The sequence below is a fragment of the Myotis daubentonii genome, chromosome X, assembly GCF_963259705.1.
Source record: "Myotis daubentonii chromosome X, mMyoDau2.1, whole genome shotgun sequence".
In the NCBI taxonomy this organism is placed as follows: Eukaryota; Metazoa; Chordata; class Mammalia; order Chiroptera; family Vespertilionidae; genus Myotis; species Myotis daubentonii.
Window position 1 is genome coordinate 8053073 of NC_081861.1, and position 21859 is coordinate 8074931.

The 21859-nt window shown below is 40.5% G+C and overlaps 1 protein-coding gene across 1 annotated transcript in view; it reads right to left on the minus strand.

Moving 5' to 3' along the window:
• The window catches only part of WNK3 (WNK lysine deficient protein kinase 3), a 114650-nt gene that overhangs the window by 50825 nt on the left and 41966 nt on the right, over positions 1-21859 (minus strand). Inside the window, exons 6-10 of the mRNA XM_059680105.1 lie at positions 20866-20954; positions 15352-15571; positions 10275-10569; positions 9078-9268; positions 8829-8969 (exon numbers count right to left, since the gene is read on the minus strand). Of these exons, the coding sequence (XP_059536088.1) occupies positions 8829-8969; positions 9078-9268; positions 10275-10569; positions 15352-15571; positions 20866-20954 (936 nt within the window). The remainder of the gene's footprint in view (positions 1-8828; positions 8970-9077; positions 9269-10274; positions 10570-15351; positions 15572-20865; positions 20955-21859) is intronic.

Sequence of the window (21859 nt, forward strand, 5' to 3'; positions counted from 1 at the left end):
TGGAAAGGTAGCAGTCCTAGAATAGTTAAAGTAATCTTTTAAAAAAGAAGACAGTGGGAGGAATCACTTTACCAATGTTAAGACTTTCTATACAACTACTGTAATCAAGACCATTTGTAATTTAGAGAGGGATAGACACAAATGAACTAAACAAAATAAAGAGCCAGAACACAACCCACACAAATATGCCAAACTGATTTTTGACAAAGGTATAAAAAGAATTCAACAGGATAGTCTTTTCAACAAATATTATGGCACTAGAGTAACTGTACATGGACAAGCAAAAGAAAAAGAAAAACCCTCAATTAAACCTCACACCTTATACAAAAATTACAAAATAACATAGGTCACATGGATCATAAATGAAAAACCATAAAAATTTTATAGAATCCTTATTAAAATTTTGCTAGACATTTTTTGGTAGAAATTGTCCATATGACTCTAAGATTTATGTGGAAATGCGAAAGACCTAGAATATACAAAAAATTTTGAAAAGCATTACAAAGTAGAAAGATTTATAAGACCTAACCTCAAGACATACTATAAAGCTATGTTAATCATGACATTGTGGTTTGGCTTATGGATAGACAACTAGATCAATGCAATAGGATATACAGCCCAGAAACAGATGCACATCTATATGGTTACTAGAGGCCTGGTAGACCAAATTCATGCACGGGTAGGATCCCTAGGCCTGGCTGGCGATTATGGCTGATTGGGGCCTTCCAGCTGCTGGCTGGGGCCTTCCTTTGTTCCGCGCCACCCCCTGGTGGTCAGCGCACATCATAGTGAGCGATTGAACTCCCGGTCTCCAGGTCAAACTCCTGAGGGGACAATTTGCATATTAGGCTTTTATATATAGATTTTACTGTTGACAAAAGTACCAAAACAATCCAATGGGAAAATGAAATCTTTTCAACAAATAGAGCTTGAACAATGGGATGTTCATGCGGAGAAATAAAAAAGGAAATTTGATCCCCTACATCATTCATAAAAATTAATTCAAAATGGACTATAGATCTGAACATAACACTAAAACCATAAAACAGGAGAGTATCTTTGTAATGTGTGTGCAGTCAAAGGTTTCTGAAGCCACAGAAAGCAATAACCACAAAAAATTTTTTGATGAATTAGACTTCACCAAGATTAAATACTTTGTATCATCAAATGAAACCATTACAAAATGAATGAGCAACCCACAGACTGGAGAATGTATTTGTAAAGTATATATTTGACAAAGGACTAGTATCATCCAGAATATATAAGAACTCCTGTAAGTCAATAATAGCAAGGCAAATAACAACAAGCAAAATAAAATGGGCAAATGCCCTGAACAGACACTACACAGAGAAAAATATACAAAGGCCAATAAATATATAAAAATATATGCTCGCTCAGCATCATAGTCATCAAGGAAATGCAAATTAAAGCCATAATGAGATACCACTACACACCCAGCAACATAGCTAAAATTAATGTTGGTAAGGGTGTGGAACTCTTATAGAATGCTGGTTTTATAGTGTAAATGGCGCAGCTAATTTGGAGAACTGACCATTTCTTAAAAAGCTAAACCAACACAATCCTAAGACCCAGGAAGTCTAGTCCTAGGTATTATCCAGGAGAAATGAAAACATATACTAACAAAAAGATTTATATAAGAATGTTCATATCAGTTTGATTCATAATAGCAGAAATCTAGAAAACTCTGGTATTCAAGAATAGTAAAATGAATGAATAAATGGAATATTACTCTGCAGTAAAAAAAATAAAAAGAACAACCTACTGATACACACAATATAGATTACTCTAAAAAACATGTCAAGTAACAGAAGACTTACACAAGAGTACATACTGTATGGTTCCACTTATATAAAGGTCTAAAACAGGCTAATCTGTGGTGGAAAAAATCAACAGTGGTGGACTGTGGGGAGATGTAATGAGGACTGACTGGGAAGGGTCATTTGGAACTTTCTGCAGTAATGGCAGTATTTTATATTGGGTGAGCAAGCTACATACAGCCTGTAGGCCAAAGCTGGTACACCACATGTTTTTGTGAATAAAGTTTTATTGAAACATGGCCATGACTATTCTTTTGCATTATTGTCTATGGATGTTTTCATGCATGCAATATGAAAGTTGAGTTGTTGCAACAGAGACTCAATAGCCCACAAAGGTTAAAATAGTTACTATCTAGAACTTTACAGAAAAGGTTTGCCGCCTTAGCTGGTTTGGCTCAGTGGATAGAGCTTTGGCCCATGGACTAAAGGGTTGGGGTTTGATTCCGGTCAAGGGCATGTACCTCAGTTGCAAGCTCCATCCAGGTTCTGGTCAGGGCATGTGCAGGAGGCAACCAATTGATGTTTCTCTGTCTCTCCCTCTCTTTTCTACTTTCTCTAAAAATCAATGGAAAAATATCGTCGGGTAAGGATTAACTAAAAAACAAACAAACAAAAAAAGGTTTGCCAAGGGCACATACCTTGGTTGCAAGCTCAATCCCTGGCCCTGCTCGGGGCATGTGCAGGAGGCAACCAATCAATGTGTCTCTCTCACATCAATGCTTCTCTCTGTCTCTCTCCCTCCCTTCCACTCTCTCTAAAAATCAATGGGAAAATTTCCTTGGGTGAGGATTAACCAAAAAAAAGGGCTGTCATAAGGGTAGGGGCTGGAGGGGAGTTATAAGAGGTCAATGGGAGAAAAGGGGGAACAAATGTAATAGTTTCAAGAATATTTTTTTAAAAGTCACTGAATAATAATCTGTGTATTTCACTGCACATAAATGTAAACTAAAAAATATAAACAAATACTAAGTTCTAGTCAATGATATGCATGCTAAAGTATTTCTGCATAAAGTATACCGATGTCAGCAACTTTAATTTTGAAATGTACCAGAAAAATAGGATGAATTGATAAAAACATAAAGAGTCGTAGAGCAAATATAGCAAAAAGCTAACTACAGAATCTAGCTGGTACAGATATGGGTATTCACTCTACAATTTTTTCAACTTTTCTGTATCGTTGAAATTTTTCTTAATAAAATTTTGGGGGAAATTATTTTAATTAGGTATGTATACAAGGAAAGTATACAACACATGGTCACAAAAATGGATATTCCAAACCAAAATACTCTGTGAAAAACTCTATTCTAAAGAAATAAATCTCAGAATCATGCTTTGCCTGAAGAAACTTCAGCTGCAAAGATCTTTATTAATCCTTGATCATTCCTGCTAGGAGTCAGCATGCACACATAGGAATCTATATCTATTCTATATATATATAAAAGCCTAAGCGATGGCCAGTAGCTATGACACACACTGACCACCAGGGGGCAGATGCTCAATGCAGGAGCTGCCGAGTGACAGCAACTTTGCAGAGTGCCCTCTTGCACTCCGGGACCCCTTGGGGGATGTTGGACTGCCAGTTTTGGCCAGATCCTCACAGGCCAGGCCAAGGTACCCCACTTGCTGGAGGGACCCCAGTCACTCTGCAGATGCCCTTAGAGCCCCAGCGCCACCCCAGGTGTGGCCAGCTGGGGAAGGACCGCGGAGGTTGGCTCCAGGGTGTGTCCAGCCCGTCTTGCCTAGTCCAGCCCCGTCGGCCACCTTCTAATTCATTTACTTTCAATGTGCGTGAATCTGTGCACTGGGCCTCTAGTTCTTTATAATTTATGTCGGCAACAACTGGTGTGGTGTGCACAAGAATTTTTAAAACATGCAATACCTGACTGTTTAGTCAGGGACACTGACCTCTTTTCCCTTAGATTGTCAAATTAAAAAATGACAACAGCTAACACAATAATAGCCATCCAGTGTGAACAAATAAAAATTATATCTACTTTTTGTCAGACTGGCAAAGAATACAATTTTGGTGTGCTGCAGAATTTTAGTAATTAGTTTTTGCGTGCCATGAGATGAAAAAGGTTGAAAATCACTGATATATGCCCTTGATAAAGAGAGAATTTTATAAAACACGTAATACTTGAGATAATAGCTCTTTGGAACAGTAATATATCATAATTAGAAAAGTCTTACAGTGCAGCGTACATTTTATCTAAGAAGCTCAAAGCATTTTTATTAGCCAAACTCAACAAATTCAGGGATGTTAGAGATATCTAAAGCAGAACAGAAGAGTAAGAAAAGAATAAACTGGATTCTCAGTTCCTTCCTTCAATGATTTCAATCAATCCCTATGTTAAATAAATCTCACTGAAGTCATCATACCCTTTTTTCTCCTTTCCAGTAGAGAAGACAGCTATCCTACAAAGAGGCTGAATGGTGTCATGATTAAGGGCTCAGCCTCTGCAGCCAGGTAATCAGGGTTCAAACCCTGGCCCTCCTGTATGTCATTGGGAAAGTAACTCAACCTCTCTGCGCCTCAGTTTTCTCACCTGTAAAATGGGGGTAATGACAGCTACTATTCATAGGGTTGTTAGGACAGTATATGTTAGGCTGTTAGAAAACAGCATTTGGTACCTAGGAATCACTCATTGGTGATCGTTAGTTTCATTTCATAAAGGCAATGCTTTATAATAAATGTAGAACAGTAAGATAGGCTCCTAACATTTTAGGAGTAACAACTACTCTGGCCTCCTTGCTATTTTTCAAACATGCCAGACACACTCCTTTAGAGCCTTTCCACGGCTTATTCCCTCTGCCTGGAATGTACACTGTGGACTCCCTCGCCTCCTCAAATGTCACCCTCTCAATGAGGCCTACCTTGATCGCCACCTTACTGAAAATTGCAACCCATTTTCCTCCTTACCCTGCTCTAAATTTCCTGATCGCTTTGTACTGCATTATATAATTTACTTTTTATTATGGTAATTGAGTCTTCCCTCGATTAGGCAACAAAACTCAGTGACAGAAAACATTTTTGTTTTTTATTAACTGACATATCCCAAGTTGGTGCTCAAGTAATTGTTGTTATCATCATCAGGTCTCATCCCTTCACTTTACAGATAAGGAAAACCCAAAGAGACTTGGGTCAAGGCCACTCAGGAAGGAAAAGAGCTAAAAGAGGGACTGTGACTCCCAGTTCAGTGCCATTTCTACTACAGCTCACTATCTCCCTGACCCTGGAACATTACAGAAAAATCACAATCATCCACTATCTTCTCCCAGGAGGATTTACCTTTGGAAATTCTTGGCTTTCCAAATGCTGCTGTATCTGTTAACAGGAAAATGCTCTGAAAGGCAGTGGAAGCCTGTACTGGGAGACCAAGTGGTGACAGATAAACAGAAGAAGATGGCCAATTTGGAAGGGCTATCCCAGCACTTTGATAGAGGGTCTGCTGTTGTGATTGTGTTTCTGATGACCCAGAAACAAGTGCTGAGCTAGAAGCTGGCTGCCACCGTGGCTGGACAGCAGGCCACTGCCGAGTCCATGCTGGCTGGTGCCGTGCTAGGTGTTTCTGAAGGGGAAAAGTCTGACTGCTGCCTAATGCCTGAAGCACTTAAGGCTGCTCTAAAGGTTGTATTACATGTTGTCCCATTGCTGCTGGTTGCAACTGTTCTTGCAAAGGACGTGTAATCTAGACTGTGTTTGGAATGGCCCTTGGAATACCTAGTAATGGCTGACCTTGGTTAGGTGCCTGCTGTGGAAAAGCAGCATGTTGGCTACGCAAAGAATGCTGCTGCTTCCCTAGCTGGTTTGGCTCAGCGGATAGAGTGTCGGGCTGCAGACTGAAGGGTCCCAGGTTCGATTCCAGTCAAGGGCACATGCTGGGCACATGCCCAGGTTATGGGCTCAATCCCCAGTTGGGGGCGTGCAGGAGCCAGCCGATCAATTATTCTCTCATCATTGATGTTTCAATCTCTCTCTCCCTCTCCCTTCCTCCCTGAAATCAATAAAAATATATTTTAAAACCTGGGTGTGAGGATTAAATAGGCAATATTCTTTTTTAAAAAAAGAATGCTGCTGCAGATGTGACCTTCTTGAGTAGACTGCTGATGGCTTTTGTGTTTTTGTCTATGAGATGAATGAATGATCTGTTGATTCTGAATGAAAGCTGAGTGAGAAACCTGGCTTGGTGTTAGATGTGAGGCAGAAAGCTGTGCAGAGAAGTACAGGGCTGGATGTGGGCCAGTGAGGAGGCCTGCTGAATGAAGGACATCTACACAGGGTGTTGAAACTGTCCTTCCACGGCCCTCTGAGATGGAATGCTAGTTGACTGGGCTTTTAGCTGCTGGTGTCCAAAATTGACATCTATCTGGGATGGAGCTTCTGAATGCTGGACACTAAGTAAAGGCTCAGTAGAAAGTGTCTGTGGCCCAGCCAGTGTGCTCAGTGGTTGAGCATCAACCTATGAACCAGAAAATCACAGTTCGATTCCCAGTTAGGGCACATGCCGGGGCTGTGGGCTCGATCCCCAGTGGAGGGTGTGAAGGAGGCAGCCAATCAGTGATTCTCTCTCATCAATGGTGTCTCTCTCTCTCTCTCTCTCTCTCTCTCTCACACACACACACACACACACACACACACACACACACACACGGCTAATATGCTAAGTGTCCAACTGACCGGCTGCTATGACGCTCACTGACTACCAGGGGGCAGACGCTCAACAAAGGAGCTGCCGAGCTGCAGTGACTTGGCAGCGGCAGTTCTTGAGTGGTGACCCCGAAACCAGAGAAGAGGGAGCCGAATTCCTCGCGGGGGACCACGTGATTCCACCTTCAGCCATGGGTTATGTTGCTGCTGGGGCACTGTCGGCCCCAAATCTGGTTTACTGAACACTTGCATTTGCATTCCACACCCTGTACGACAGCAACTTTGCAGCATGCCCTCTCACACTCCGGGACCACTTGGGAGATGTCGGAGAGCCAGTTTTGGCCCGATCCCTGAAGGTGATCCCCACAGGCCAGGTCGAGGGGCCCCAACCTGCCAGAGGGACCCCGCTCACTCCACAGACGCCCTTTGAGCCACAGTGCCACCCCAGGTATGGACAGCCAGAAAGGGACTGCAGGAGGTTGGCTCCAGGGCGTGTCCTGCCCTTCTCGCCCAGTCCCGCCCTGCCCCAATGGCCACCTTCTAATTAATTTCCTTTCAATGTGCACAAATCCATGCACCGGGTCACTAGTCCTATATAATAAAAGGGTAATATGCAAATTGATCTTAACAGCAGAGTGACTGGGAATCACTGGTCACTATGACACACACTGACCACCAGGGGGCAGGCGCTCAATGCAGGAGCTGCCCCCGGGTGGTCAGTGTGCTCCCAAAGGGGGAGCTCTGCTCAGCCACAAGCCAGGATGATAGCTGCCAGTTCAGCGGTGGTGGTGGGAGCCTCTCCCGCCTCCTCAGCAGTGCTAAGGATATCCGACTGCAGCTAGGCCTGCTCCCTGCTGGCAAGTGGACATCCCCTGAGGGCTCCCGGGCTGCCAGAGGGAAGTCTGACTGCCAGCTTGGGCCCAATCCCCCAGGGAGTGGGCCTAAGCCAGCATGTGGTCATCCCCTGAGGGGTCCCAGACTGCGAGAGGGCACAGGCTGGGCTGAGGGACCCTTCCGAGTGCACAAATTTTTGTGCACCGGGCCTCTAGTATATATATAAAAGAATATGTCTGTGTATCTAAGGTTGATGTTAAATGTCTTTTGTTGAAGAATTATTACCTTAAGGTTGTGTTAAATAGGCTTGTTGTTCAGATGTCTGTGCTACAAAGGTGGTACTGAGTATAATTTCTGACCTGCAGTTTGTAATATGTGTTTTCTTGCTATTAGAAGGGTTTCCAGCGTATACATGCTGGGTTATAAAGGTTGCCTGTTCAGTTGTCTGGATGGTGTAATAAGTTTGTCCTGCATAAGGGGCATGCTATAGAGATAGTGCCTGGTAAGTGGGCTGTTCCATAGGTTGCACAGGGTAAGCTGCTTGGATCCTATATGCTCCCTGGTCTGGAAAAGGTGACTGAACTGGAAGTTGCAGTGGAAAAGCAGGCTTCCCTTGGCCTGGGGCTGAATAAGAGGGTTGTACCAGTAGGTGAGACTGGATAAGAAGTCTGCAAAGAATGAGTTGGTTGTGATCCCGATGGTTGTACAGTGTAAAGAGGATGCTCTCCGGCTGGCAGTATATAAATAGGCTGTGCTGGAGCCTGGATTGGGTGAGCTGACTATGATGGGTAATAAGCTTGTTCCGGGGATGTATCCCAAAGAGCAGCTGCTCGGGAGCCTTTAAGGGAAGGATGGAAGTTCTGTGATGGTCCTGGATAAGTGTGTTGAACAGAATAAGATGGCTGTTCCAGAGGCTGAATCACACTTTCAATACCACCCTCTGGCTGCCACTGACTTGCATGAGCTTCAGATTCTTGCAGAATACAACCCTGCTGAACATTTTTCTGTGGTGATGCCATAATCTTAGGTTGTCAAGCTAATGGCTGCTGCTGAATACAGGCTTGGAAAAAAGGCTTCTTCAAATGCATAATCTGATTTTGTGGCACTGAAGAACCTGGAGATATGGACTCCTGATGTGCCACTTGGGTATGGCTGGCGTACTGAGTGTATCTTTTGTGAAGCCCAATGGGCCCCTGAATGGCATTCAATGGAACCAAAAGGGAGCTGTGCTGTACTCACATACTGAGCAGAAGAATGGCTTGACAAAGCTTAAGGGTGGTTTCTTTTCCAATTATATGAGCAATGTCTCAAGATTCTAGTTATACAATGTTAGTTTAGGTGCATCCTCAAGAAGAATGCCATAGGTGAAGGAAAGCAGAAACTTTCAGCTTTCAGTGACTTTTATAAAAACCATGATGAATTTATGAAAGAGAGCCTTTGCCTAGCAGAAAATCGAGGCAGTGTTAGATATGTTTAACTGAATACAGGGCTTCTAAAATGTATCTTACCTTTGTCTGTGAGACCTTCTGGACAGTTAATGGGGACACCAGGGGTTGTGAGACTGGCGGTCCAAGGACATGTACAGGCAAAACAGTGGACTGACCTTGAGCCAAAGGCAAAATCTGGGGCTGAGCCAGCTGTGGCTGCTTCTGTAACAGTCAAATAAGAAAAAATCCCCAAAAACAATTAAAGATAAACCCTCCCATTTACAGTAAATATACTGATTATATATTTAAAAATATAACAGATCATCTTACCCCTGAAATCTGCTGGTAATGTCCTACTAGCTGCTGGGGTGGATAAATCTTCCCTGGAACATTCATTTCGGCCTGTGGGATGCTAGAAACCATTTGAGAGCCCATCACCTGGTCCGAGGAATAGCCTGTGCTGGGCTGACTTGCATCTGAGTGTGTAACTGATCCAGCTCCGGACTCGGATAAATTGTCACCTAGAACAAAGAAAATAAGCAACAGGTAGAAGTGAAAACTTGAAGCACCAGGTCCAAATGGCATTGGAAATAGTGTTTCATTTTTTTTACACTGACAACCTGAGACATCTTCAAATAAAATATGTACAATGCAGAATTAATCAAAAACTCTCAGTGTAAACTCTGTGCTGACATGATAGAATGGCAAAAATTTTCTTAGTAAAGCAAAAGCTGAAAACAAAGAATCACATAAAAATCAAATCCATTTGCTGGCCATTTCACATATATCCTTAACTAACCTATACTTGTCAATAGGGTTTCAGTAAAATCTAAATGTCATATTCTTTTTTATTCTCCTAGAAGCTAGCCAGAGAATAATACTGTCATTATACAACAATTAGCTATTACTATGAAAATGCTGTATCCTTCTAGAAAAGAGAATGCATGACAATAGAAAATTTAGAGGCACTGTGTTAATTTTATACTTGAGTACAAAATACAAAGGGTCTTAAAGTTTAGAAAATTCCTTCTTAAAGAAAATCATACCCTTTAGTTCCTAGTTTTCTATATTAAAGGACTTATTTTAGACCCTTAAAATGGTAGAAAGATTATGATCCTTATGCCACTAGTACCTTGGGCAAGTCATGTAACAGAACAGTTTCAAATAAAACTAGCTGGCTTATCTATTTCAGGGAATTTGTAAAAGGACTGATAAAATGATAGATAATACATTGAAAAATAAAAAAGTATTATCTAAAGATAAGGGAATATAATTACACATTTATTTGCTTTTATTTTTTTACTTTTTTTTTAAGGGAGAGGAAGAGAAACATCGATGTAAGCGCATAACATACCCGGGTTTCGGGCTTGATCCCTGCATACCCCCACTACAGGGATCAAGCCCGAAACCCAGGTATGTGTCCTGACGGAATCGAACCAGCAACCTTTCGGTGCATGAGACGAGGCCAAAAAAATTGAGGCACACCAGCCAGGCATTGTTTATTTTTATAAGTTATAACTACGTTACCTGTAACAGAGGAGCATTGCTGCTGTGGTTTTCTTTGTAGAAGCTGTTGTCGAACTTGTTGTTCGACTTCAGTTTCTTCACACTCAGCCGCAGTGTGCTGAGCAGGAGCAGGGGGCAGAGTTGTATTCTGGGGTGGAGGGAGAACACTCCCCACAGACTTGCACTGCGAATCCCTGCGTTCTTCTAAAGAGCCAGCTGGCTTCTTCTCTCTTGTCTTCTTTATCAGGGTCACCCGGTCTCTAATGGACTTAGCAACAGCTTTGGAATCACTTTCATGGAAGAATCCTGACTTGACCTACAAACAAAACATAAACAGCAAACTATATCTTTAACATTTAACCCTGGGGATCAATGGGGTGATAGATGTTTGCAGCAAGGTCCGCCCTCACATCTAACATTTAAGATTTTAACTTCTTTTTTTAAACTAGTGGAGTTATTTAGTGACCCCAAATCCCAAATGCTATTAAATAACAGTTTCTATGTTCTTTCTTAATTAGACATAGGTAAATGTCAGAGTCTTTAATCAACAAAAGGAAAACAATACTATCACCAAGCATTGTTAAAAGAATTCTGGTCTTAAATCAAACAAGCAAATAACTTGATGTTTCAGTACATGCAGTCTTATTATAGGGTATTTATGACTGCCCTGTTTTGTGACATTAAAAGGGTTTGCACACTCAGCAACATTAAGTGCCTACAATAGGCTCTAGAGACGTAGAGGTGATTAAGTTGGCCCTTTGTCCTATATGAGTACACAATCCGATGCTGAGGGACAGATACAAGCTGAAAATGAAATGAGGTAGAAATGAGCTGCTGGAAAAGCCCTAAAGGAGCACATGCCTCTCTGGAGGAAGTAGAGAAAGTATCACAGAAGAAGATAAACTCTGACCTGGATTAAAACAAACAGAAAAAGGAACTTGGCAGGCTACTGAGTGTAGATGACGTTTACAGATCAACACTCTAGGCAGAGGAAAGTATGCTAACAGCAAAGTACTACACGTGCTAGGTGTTAGAGGAGTGAGGAGAAGTTAAGGACTTGCCGTCTGAGAGGACCAGGGCTGAGGAGTAGAAAAGACTTGGGGAGGTGCTATAGCCTATCATTCTCAGTCCTACAATCTGCATTTTAGAGTATGTCTTGGGAGTCTGCTGACTTGGGGAAATTTCCTGGTAGTTGAAAGATGATTAAAATGTGAGACAAAGCTCATATATTTAAGTTCACTCCCTTTGAAAGCTAAAAAAAAAACAAACCCCCAAAACCCATAGTAAATGCATTTTTAAGTTATAAGCCCATAAGGACAGGGAGAATAAGAGAAAGACAACAGCAACAATAGTTGGGACTCTTTTGAATATGTAAAACAAGTAGATAATAATTGACTCAGCAAACCTAAAAGAGGTGAACTAGAGAAAGCTGAGATTCCCATTCACGCTCAACACTACTCACAAGGTGCAGGGACTGGTAGTGCCAGGTACTTCCAAAACTGGGTAAAATCAAAAGAGATGACTAAAATAAGGAAGACTAAGGGAAAGGGTTTTGAGAAACAGGTATGTAGGATCCTGTGCCCCACCCTCCATTCCACTCCTTTCAGTGACTGCTTCTCCCCTACCCAAGGAGTCTGCAGTTTAGTTCTCTGGACTATGGAACACCAGGCACAGTTGAGGATATGGCTTCCAAGTGGAAAACAAAAAATTAAGCGACCATATGCGTGCTGAATGCCATATGCAGAAACTTCCAGCCCTCTTCTCCACTTGGCTACCAAAATACCAGTAACCAGACCCTTACCCTCCAGGAAGGACAATGAAAGATTCCTCTCTAGGGATCTGACCAATCCAAGAAGAAAAACCAACAAATATTGATGTCAGAGATTCCCCAATTAACGGCTCACCCAGATACCCTGTGGTAGAGGTCAAAGTTAATAAGTCTGATACAAGCAGTCATACGGTCCTATCAGCTTGTCATGTCAGTCTCTGTGGTAGGCAAATGATGGCCCCTGGAAAATGTCCCATCCTGATCCTCAAACCTGAGCAAATGATGAGATGTCACTGTGCTAGGCACAGTTGACATGAAGGTAGGGAGATGATCTGGTTGAGCCTTTTACCAGCTGGTGACACTAGAAGGATTTAACATGCCATTGCTAACTTAAAGGAGACGTGGGGGCATGTGAAGGGACTGTAAGAACTGCAAGTGGCCCCTGGCTAACAGCCAGCAAGAAAATGGGGACCTTAGTCTTGCAACTGCACAGCATTACATTCTGCCAACAACCTGGATGAGCCTGGAAGCAGATTCTTTCCCAGAGCCTCCAGAGTAGAGCCTTGGTGGCCAACACCTTGACCTCAACCTGCGAAACCCCAAGCAGAGAATCCAGCGAAGCCCACTAGGACTTCTGACCTACAGAACTGAGATAATAAATGAGTGTTGTTTTAAGCCACTAAGACGTTTGTGATCATTTGTCACACAGCAATAGAAAACTAATACACTCTTCCACTATTAATCATGAACAGCCAGCAGCCAGCCAAGAATTACCAGAAATATGAGAAAAGCCTCTAACAAGAAGATGGAGCACAAAGCTAACAAAGGAAAAAACCCAGCAAATTGGAGTAAAGAGACTATGCAGGGAGAAAAAAAATGTCAAAAGCACTCCCTTTACTAAGGTTACAGAAAGATGCAATAATATTGCATCAACACCACAAAGAACACGATTTTTACTCTAAAAAAGAAACAGACCAAAGTATAAAGGAACTCTTAAAATTAAAAACATGATAGCAGAAATGAAAAACTCAATGGAAGGGTTAGAAGATAAAGTTGATAATATCTGCCAGAAAGGAAAATAAAAAGACAAAAAGATGGAACATAGAAAAGATAAGAAAATTGGAGAAACAGTTCAAGAGGTCTGACATCCAAATAATAACAGTTCCAGAAAGAGAAAACAAGGGGGAAGAACACATCAATAAAATACTTCAAGATAGCCCTGGCTGGTTTGGCTCAGTGGATAGAGCGTCGGTCTGCGGAATGAAAGGTCCCAGGTTTGATTCCAGTCAAGGGCATGTACCTTGGTTGCAGGCACATCCCCAGTGGGAGGTGTGCAGGAGGCAGCTGATCAATGTTTCTCTCCCATTGATGTTTCTAACTCTCTACCCCTCTCCCTTCCTCTCTGTGGAAAATCAATAAAATATATTAAAAAAAAATACTTCAAGAAATCTCCCAGAAACTAAAGGGTATGAGTTGGACCTAGCCAGTTTGGCTCAGTGGATAGAGCGTCGGCCCTCGGACTGAAAGGTCCTGAGTTCGATTCTGGTCAAGGGCATGTACCTCGGTTGCAGGCTCGATCCCCAGCCCTGGACCGGGAGCATGCAGGAGGCAATCAATCGATGTGTCTCTCTCACATCGATGTTTCTTTCTCTGTGTCTCTCCCCCTCCCTTCCACTCTCTCTAAAAACTGATGGAAAAACATCCTCAGGTGAGGATTAACAATACATAAATAAGTTTAAAAATAAATAAATAAAGGTTATGAGTTGACAGATTGGGAGGGTCCACTGAGTATCCAAGGCAGTAAATTAAAATAGAACCAAATCAAGACACATCACTGTGAAATTTTAGAATATTGAGAATGCCAAGATATTATTATAAGCTTCCAAAGAGGAAAAATGGATCACGTGCAAAAGATCCAGAAAACAGAACAACTTTGCACTTCTTAATATCAATACTGAAAGCTAGAAAAGCAATGACTCTTAATTTTTTTTAACTGCACAACCTAAAATGCCTTAGCCAGCCAAATAATCGGTTAAATATGAAGATAGAATAAAGACACTTTTTATATATGCAAGTCTCAAAGAATTTACCTCCCATGTACCTTTTCTTAAGACGCTAATAGAGGAAGTATGGCGCCATAACAAAAGAGTAATCCACGGAAGAGAAAGATGTGGGATTTAGGAACATGAAGTCCAATACAGGAGAAAGGCAGAGAAGTCTATGAAGACAGTGAAGGGAGATACCAGGATGAGAGCTGTGTGCCATAAGTTCAAGGCAATCATTCCAGCTTAGAAGAGTGTGACTAGAAAGAAAGACCTGTTGTCTCCAAGATCTCCACTGTCACTGTCCCATTCTTCTTTTTCTTCTTTTTTTTTTTTTGGTAAATCCTCAGCCGAGGATATTTTTTCCATTGATTTTAATAGAGTGGAAGGGAGGGGAAGAGACAGAAACATCGATGTGAGAGAGACACATCGGTTGGTTGCCTCCAACACACACCACGACTGTGGCCAGGGATCAAGCCTGAAACCGAGGAATGCGTGCCCTTGACCAGAAGCGGCTGATGCTCTAACCATTGAGAAACTGGCCAGGGCCCATTCTTCTTTTTAACCGGACAGAATGCCCAGATGAGCCTGCTTCACAGTATCTGTACTTCACTAACTATGACCACATGCTGCGGAATGAAGCTCCTGCAAGCTCTCCCTCCAAGCACTGCAACAGCCCAGGTTGGGGACCCAGACAACTCATTCTGGTCCACACAACAGCCCTGCCGGTGCATTGACTGAGGGGAGCCACGTAGTTCCCTGGACTCCTGTGTGACCTCACCCACTGACTTCCCCAGAAGGGGCTCTGTAACCTCTTCGGGAAGCTGAAGCCAGACAGTGACTGAGAGGTTCTGTTCAGCTCCTCCTCTCCTGGGCAGCTTCACCCAGGAGTAACTTCAGTAACCAGTGGGGTGTGTGCTCGCCACTCAGGTTTTCAAAACAAAACCATATGTTCCTTAGGTAAACTACAATGAAAAGCAAAGGAATGAACGACACAAGAGTCAGAATAGATATTGCTGGTGGTGATGAGCGAGGGAAATGCAACCTGGAGGGGCACACAGATGGCTTCTAAGATACCAATTGTGTTCTGTTTCTTAACAAAGGTAGTATATTATCAGTCTTTATAGTGTGTACAAATTTAATATACTCTGCTGTAGCAATACGTTTCATAGTACAATATCAATTTAAACAAAGAAAAGGAGAAAATGAAAAAAGAAAGCAATGAGAAAGGAAATCAATGCTGATACTTCTAAAGGAGGGGGGGGGGATAGCAGTAGCATTCACTTACCATTTCATAGGCTACTTCCTCAGGGGTATCTTTTTCTAAATTGAAACTGAATTCAATAGCTTCATTGTCTTTGTGCTTGCCTTTCAATTTTTTAGGGTCTTCAACCCAGAGTCGTAAAGCCAGAGATGAATTTGAACAATCATCTTCCTCTGCTAACTCCACCCTCAGTCCTGTATCCTCAGCAAAAAATGCGTGGTTTAGTAGGTTCTTGATAGACAACCTAATAAACAAAATACATAGAGTTCATTATCAATCCTTCCAATCATAAACAACACATAGAACCTTTAAAATTAATTGTATCAAAGTAACAATCTATTTTAAAATTTCTATTAATTAAACTATTAATCTGCCTTGTCATAAAAACAAAATATTTTCTCTTATTATTACCAAGAATGCAAAAAAATTTCCAACTAACATGCATCTGTAGGGATCTTAATTAAAGATTATTACTAGCAACATATCTAGATACTGAAGTTTAACATACCTAAAAGTATGCCTTAAAGAAAGTTGGAGACGGAATCTCAGAGGGAGGGTGAATGGGAGGTAATCAACCAAGGACCTTGTATGCATTTATGCATGGCCCACCGACACAGACAACTGGCAGGTGGAGGGGAGAGGGTGAGAGGGGCAGGCTGGAGGGGGTGAATGGGGGGAAAGGGGGGACATATGTAATACTTTCGACAATAAAGAATTATTAAAAAGAGAGAGAGAGATTTGGAGAAGTGCTGCACTTCATGTTATGTGAATTGAGTAGTTTCCCTAAACCACTGGCTTAGGTTATTAAAACACATTGCAGACAGATCACACGAATTCTCGTGTTTTCATATTACACAGTATTTTACTTTAAAAAGATCATAGCTTGTAAGAACATGTAATAACTTCAAAATGCAATGGGTATTTAATTTTAAGTCGTGCCTTTAACATTTATGTAAAACGTTTTTTGTACTCATTCAATAGAAACTTATCTGCCCACTGGTAAAGCTAGCAATAAAACTACTGGTCCGCAATGTGTTAAGACTCAAGCAACATATTGCCTGCCAAGGAAATGAAAAACTCTTCCAGATATGTAAACTCTAAATTAAATTAGAAGTTCAAATTCTTTGCAAATGTTATAAATAGAACTTGTAGCCCTGGCCAGTGTGGCACCAAAAGATCGCTGGTTCGATTCCTGGTCAGGGCACATCCCGGGTTGCGGGCTCGATCCCCAGTAGGTGTCATGCAGGAGGCAACCAATCAATGATTCTCTCTCATCATTGATGTTTCTCTCTAAGAATAATAAAAACATTTAAAAAAATAGAACTTGTAGACTTCATTAGCCATAATCTAGTCAGTGTATGTCACTCTTTAGAGCATACCATAGGTGAAGCTAATTTACAGTTTAGTTCAGTAAAGTCCCATGGTTTTCTTGAAGTATTTATGTCTAGTGTTTTAGGCCAAAGTATACATACAATGGATAAAAGACTAGCCTAGTATCAGGGATTAACCATCTTTGAAGAAAAAAAAAAAGTACAGGGGTTCTAAAGATTCTTTTACAAGCTGGGAAATTAATTTCCTTTCCTTTGACCAACTTCCAAAATAGAGATATAATATCTAATCTATCTGTATTACAGGCCAGGGAGCACTAAAATTGATGTATTCCATAATGTCTATGTAGAAAGCCCCTCCTGTGCTATTTAAAACAGACAAAGCATATTGACAAAGCGTTATCCTGTAAGTTAAGGATTTAAACCCTCTACATATTTAGTGATCAAAAGACAAATAACCCTTAATCAATAAAGAAAAAAAAGAAATAGAAGAAAAAAAGACAAATATTTAACTAAGGCAGTGATATACAAAGAATAATCTTGCTCAGACTAATTAGTTTTAAGGTTAAGGTGAGATGTGTTTAAGAAAGCGCAACCAAGTTAAACCCTCTACCTTCAATGAAAATTTTGCCTATTTGACTAAAGAATAATTATAGCAATCGCAAAAGATACCATTCATTAAATACATATCATTCTGTTAGGGATTTTATATGCATTCATTATCTTTTTAATCATCAAAACAATGCCTGTTTTGAGTAACAGTTAAATCAATATCACACTGATTAAGTGAGTCCAGATTTGAATTTTAGGCTCACACTGAAACCTGTGCTCTTTCCAATAAATATGCCATGAATCCTTTTGAATATTCCAGTGTTCTTAATAAATCGTAATTAAAATGCTGTACAAACAATAATCAGAATCCAAACTAAAATGGCTACTTCAACATAGTATTTTTAGCCTTGCTTAAAAAGAGCAGGCCTAAACTCCTACAGCTCAAAAAGAACAAAAATAGACAACTCAATTTAAAAAAGGGCAAAGGACTTAAATAGACAATTTTCCAAAGATATGCAAATGGCCAATAAGCACATGAAAACATACTCAACATCATCAGTCATTAGGAAAATGCAAATCAAAACCACAATGAAATACCACTTCACACCCACTAGGATGGCTATTACCAAAAATCATACAAACAAACAAACAGAAAATAACAAGGGTTGGTGAGGATGTTGAGAAATTACAACCTTCCTACATTGCTGTAGGGAATGCAAAATGGTGTGGCTGCTGCGGAAAACAGTTGGATGGTTCTTAAAAAAAATTAAATGTAGCCCTAGCTAGTTTGGCTCAGTGGATAGAGCATCGGCCTGTGGACTAAAGGGTCCCAGGTTCGATTCCAGCAAGGGCATATGGCTGGGTTGCAGGCTCGATCTCCCCCAAGTAGGGGGAGGGCAGGAGGTAGCCGATCAATGATTCTCTCTCATCATTGATGTTTCTATCTCTCTATCCCTCTCCCTTCCTCTCTGAAATCAATAAAAATATTTTTAAAAAATTAAATGTAGTATTACCATATCATCCAGTAATTCCACTCCTAGGTTTATACCGAAAAGAATTGAAAACAGAGATTCAAGCAAATATTTGTACCCCAATTTTCATGAAGTATTCATAACAGACAAAATGTAGAAATAACCAGTGTCCATTAGCAGAAACATGAATAAACAAAATGTGGCATATTTATGTGTGTGTATGTATGTATATATGTGTGTTATATTATTCAGCCTTAAAAAGGAAGGAAATTCTGATACATGCTACAATTTGAAAACTATGCTAACTGAAATAAGCCAGAAACAAAAGGAGAAATACTGTATGATTTCATTTATAGGAGGTAACTAGAATAAGCAAATAGAGCTAGAGAGTAGAAGAGAGATTACAAAGGGTTGAGGGAAAGAGGGAATGAGGAGTTGTTTAATGGGTACAGAGCTTCTGTTGGGATGCTGAAAAAGTTCTGGAAAAAGATAGTGGTGACAGTTGTACAACAATGTGAATGTACTTAATACCACTAAATTATAACGCACAAAAAGGACTAAAATGGTAAATCTTATGTTATATAAATTTTACCATAATGAAAACAAATATATACCTAGATATGGCCTGTTGGTACAAACACAAAGAATATTCTGTAATAAAGCTATAATTACACAGGCCTTACCTTAGTGGCTTTATGTATTCTTAGATAAGCAACATTAAATTTAGATAGAAAAATAATAAAAGTGTAGGTAACAGTCAATCAAATGCTGGTGGAAATACTTTCTATAAAGGACCTTTTTAAAAAACATATTTTTATTGATTTCAGAGAGGAAGGGAGAGAGAGGGGAAGAAACATCAATGATGAGAGAAAATCATTGATCAGCTGCCTCCTGCATGCCCCCCCCCCCCACTGGAGATCGAGCCCACAACCTGGGCATGCGCCCTGACTGGGAACTGAACCATGATCTCCTGGTTCATAGGTTGATGCTCAACCACTGAGCCACACCAGCCAGGGCAGGACCTGTCAACTTTATTAACCAAAATCAATAAGGAGGTAAAAATCAAATGACTAATCCTTCAATTTAAGTCAGCAACTGTCCAAAGCTCAAATGAAAGGGAAATATAAGCTAAAACTAAAAGGAGTTGTCCACAAGAAAAACAGAAATTGTGATACAAATAATCTAGAATACCAATTCTTGAATAAAAACAGCCCTATCAACTTTACCATCTATATATATAAAAGGCTAATAGGCTAAGTGTCCCTCCAACCATCCAACCAGTCGCTATGATGTGCACTGACCACCAGGGGGCAGACGCTCAACACAGGAGCTGTCATGATGCGCACTGGCCATTTACAAAGAAATGGCACTGAGGACCTGGCACCCACAAAGCAACACTCAGCTTCCCCCAAGTGGGACAGAAGCCCCACCACCACCCCAGAGCAACAGCCCACCGAATCGCAGCAAAACACTGCCAAGACCCCATGGTGCAAAATGTGGCCCCCAGCCCAGCTCAGACCGGAAACGGCTGCTGTGGGGGCCAGGTAATGACATCACGTAGCAACGCCCAGCTTCCTCTCCCTAGCGACTAGCCTCCTTGAAGTTTCTTCAGCCCAGGAAGATGACTTGCTTTATAGCCAGATGCAAACATTTTACACTTTAACCAAATGTCTGTGAAGCGTTTTCCTCTGCCTCATTTCATTTGATCCTCACAGAAGTCCTGGAGTAGGTAGGTAGGAGACTTGGTGGAATCCTATTTTCTTTTCATTAGCTGGAAAATGGAGATTTAGAAAGTTTAGAAACTTGACCCAACTGAGAAGAAGTAAGAAATGGTGGACCTTGAAAAATAACTTCAGGTTTACTCACTGCACAGAATATAGTAAAAAAAAACACTGCTGCAGTTAAATATTTTACCCTTTGCTCTCCCTGCATGATCTACAATAATAATTTGCTGTGTTGCTGACAATTACCTGAAAGAGAAGTTGGGGTGCTTCAGTGGGCTGGAAAAAGTTTAGCTAAATCAGAAAGCAGGTCTAATTAAGCAAGTTTAATATATATATTTATATATAGCTAAGTTGACTCGCGCATGCGCGATACATATAAAGCTCTTGCTGGTGCCAATCACACACGTGTGTTTTGATCTGTCATTGTCCATTGTGAATTTGGTTGACACTTTTATTATAGAGAAAGGGCAAATAGTGATATTAAAATATTTCTTCTAATTAGTTTCCTTTCAATGTGCACGAAATCCATGCACCGGGCCTCTAGTCATAATATAAGGACATAGGGTTAAATTTAAAAAACCTGGTGAGTTGATGGTTACATTTTTAAAAAACTATCATTAAAAAACCATTTAAGTACTTACATGAAGGTGACCCACAGAAGCTCTCTACTTAATCAACTGTCAGAAGTAAGTTAATGGGGGAGGGGGAACCCACTGACTTAAATTGATGCCTCAAGGTGATGAAAGCTTGTCACAACACACACACACAACTCAAATGTTGCTTCAAGGAAAATTTAGCAGATGATACCCAAGTCTAAAATGGCAAACAAGATGTACTGATAAACTTTACTAAAGACAGTATGGTTTGGGTTTCGCTTCCATGCAAAGGTCAGAAAATGACCGGGTGCAAGGTAAGAGAAAAATGCATCCATCAGTTATGTCATTTCACTACATCAGCACCCACCTTTCAGATTTGTTTTGACGAATACAACCTTCGATGATTTCTTTCACTTCAGGATCAGTGACTTTATTGAAACTGGCTGGTTTTATGCCCTGGGAGGAGAAAATGGTTTCTAGTTACAAATGAAGCAACTGAAAGCCCAAATCAACATGACTTTTATTACAATAATGGTTTTTACCCTAAACTATATTCAAGTTTTAAATGAGATAAATATATACATACAGTGTGTCTTTAACAACTTTTTGACAGGGATTTTGTCCTCGTTCTACAGATAACAGTGAAGGTTGTAAATAATCTAAATCAACAATAATAGAGCCAAAATTGCATATTATGTAATATATATGTGCCAATATTATGTAGAAATTAAAAATGTTCTCAAAGTAATTATTAACATGGGAAATTCTCATACTGTAACATTAAGTAAAAAAAAAAACAAGACCCCAAAATGTACAAACAGTACCACCCCAATTAGCAAAATATAATAAACAAATATTTTTTGAAATCAGAAAAAAATTCAATGTTATTAAAGAACACTTATGAAAATTCCTAAGAAGGACTGCTTTATTGCAAATATTCGAAATCAATATTATTTCAAAGTCTTCTAGAATGGCTAGGTGAAATAAACAATTAAATTGATGATTTGTTGGAGAAACTAGGTCATTTTTCCTATAGAACAGCGGTTCTCAACCTGTGGGTCGCAACCCCTTTGGGGGTCGAACAACCCTTTCACAGGGGTCGCCTAAGACCATCGAAAAACACATATATGATTACATATTGTTTTTGTAATTAATCACTATGCTTTGATTATGTTCAATTTGTAACAATGAAAATACATCCTGCATATCAGATATTTACATTACGATTCATAACAGTAGCAAAATTATAGTTATGCAATAGCAACGAAAATAATTTTATGGTTGGGGGTCACAACAACATGAGGAACTGTATTAGGAAGGTTGAGAACCACTGCTATAGAAAATCCCATATTCTGGACATT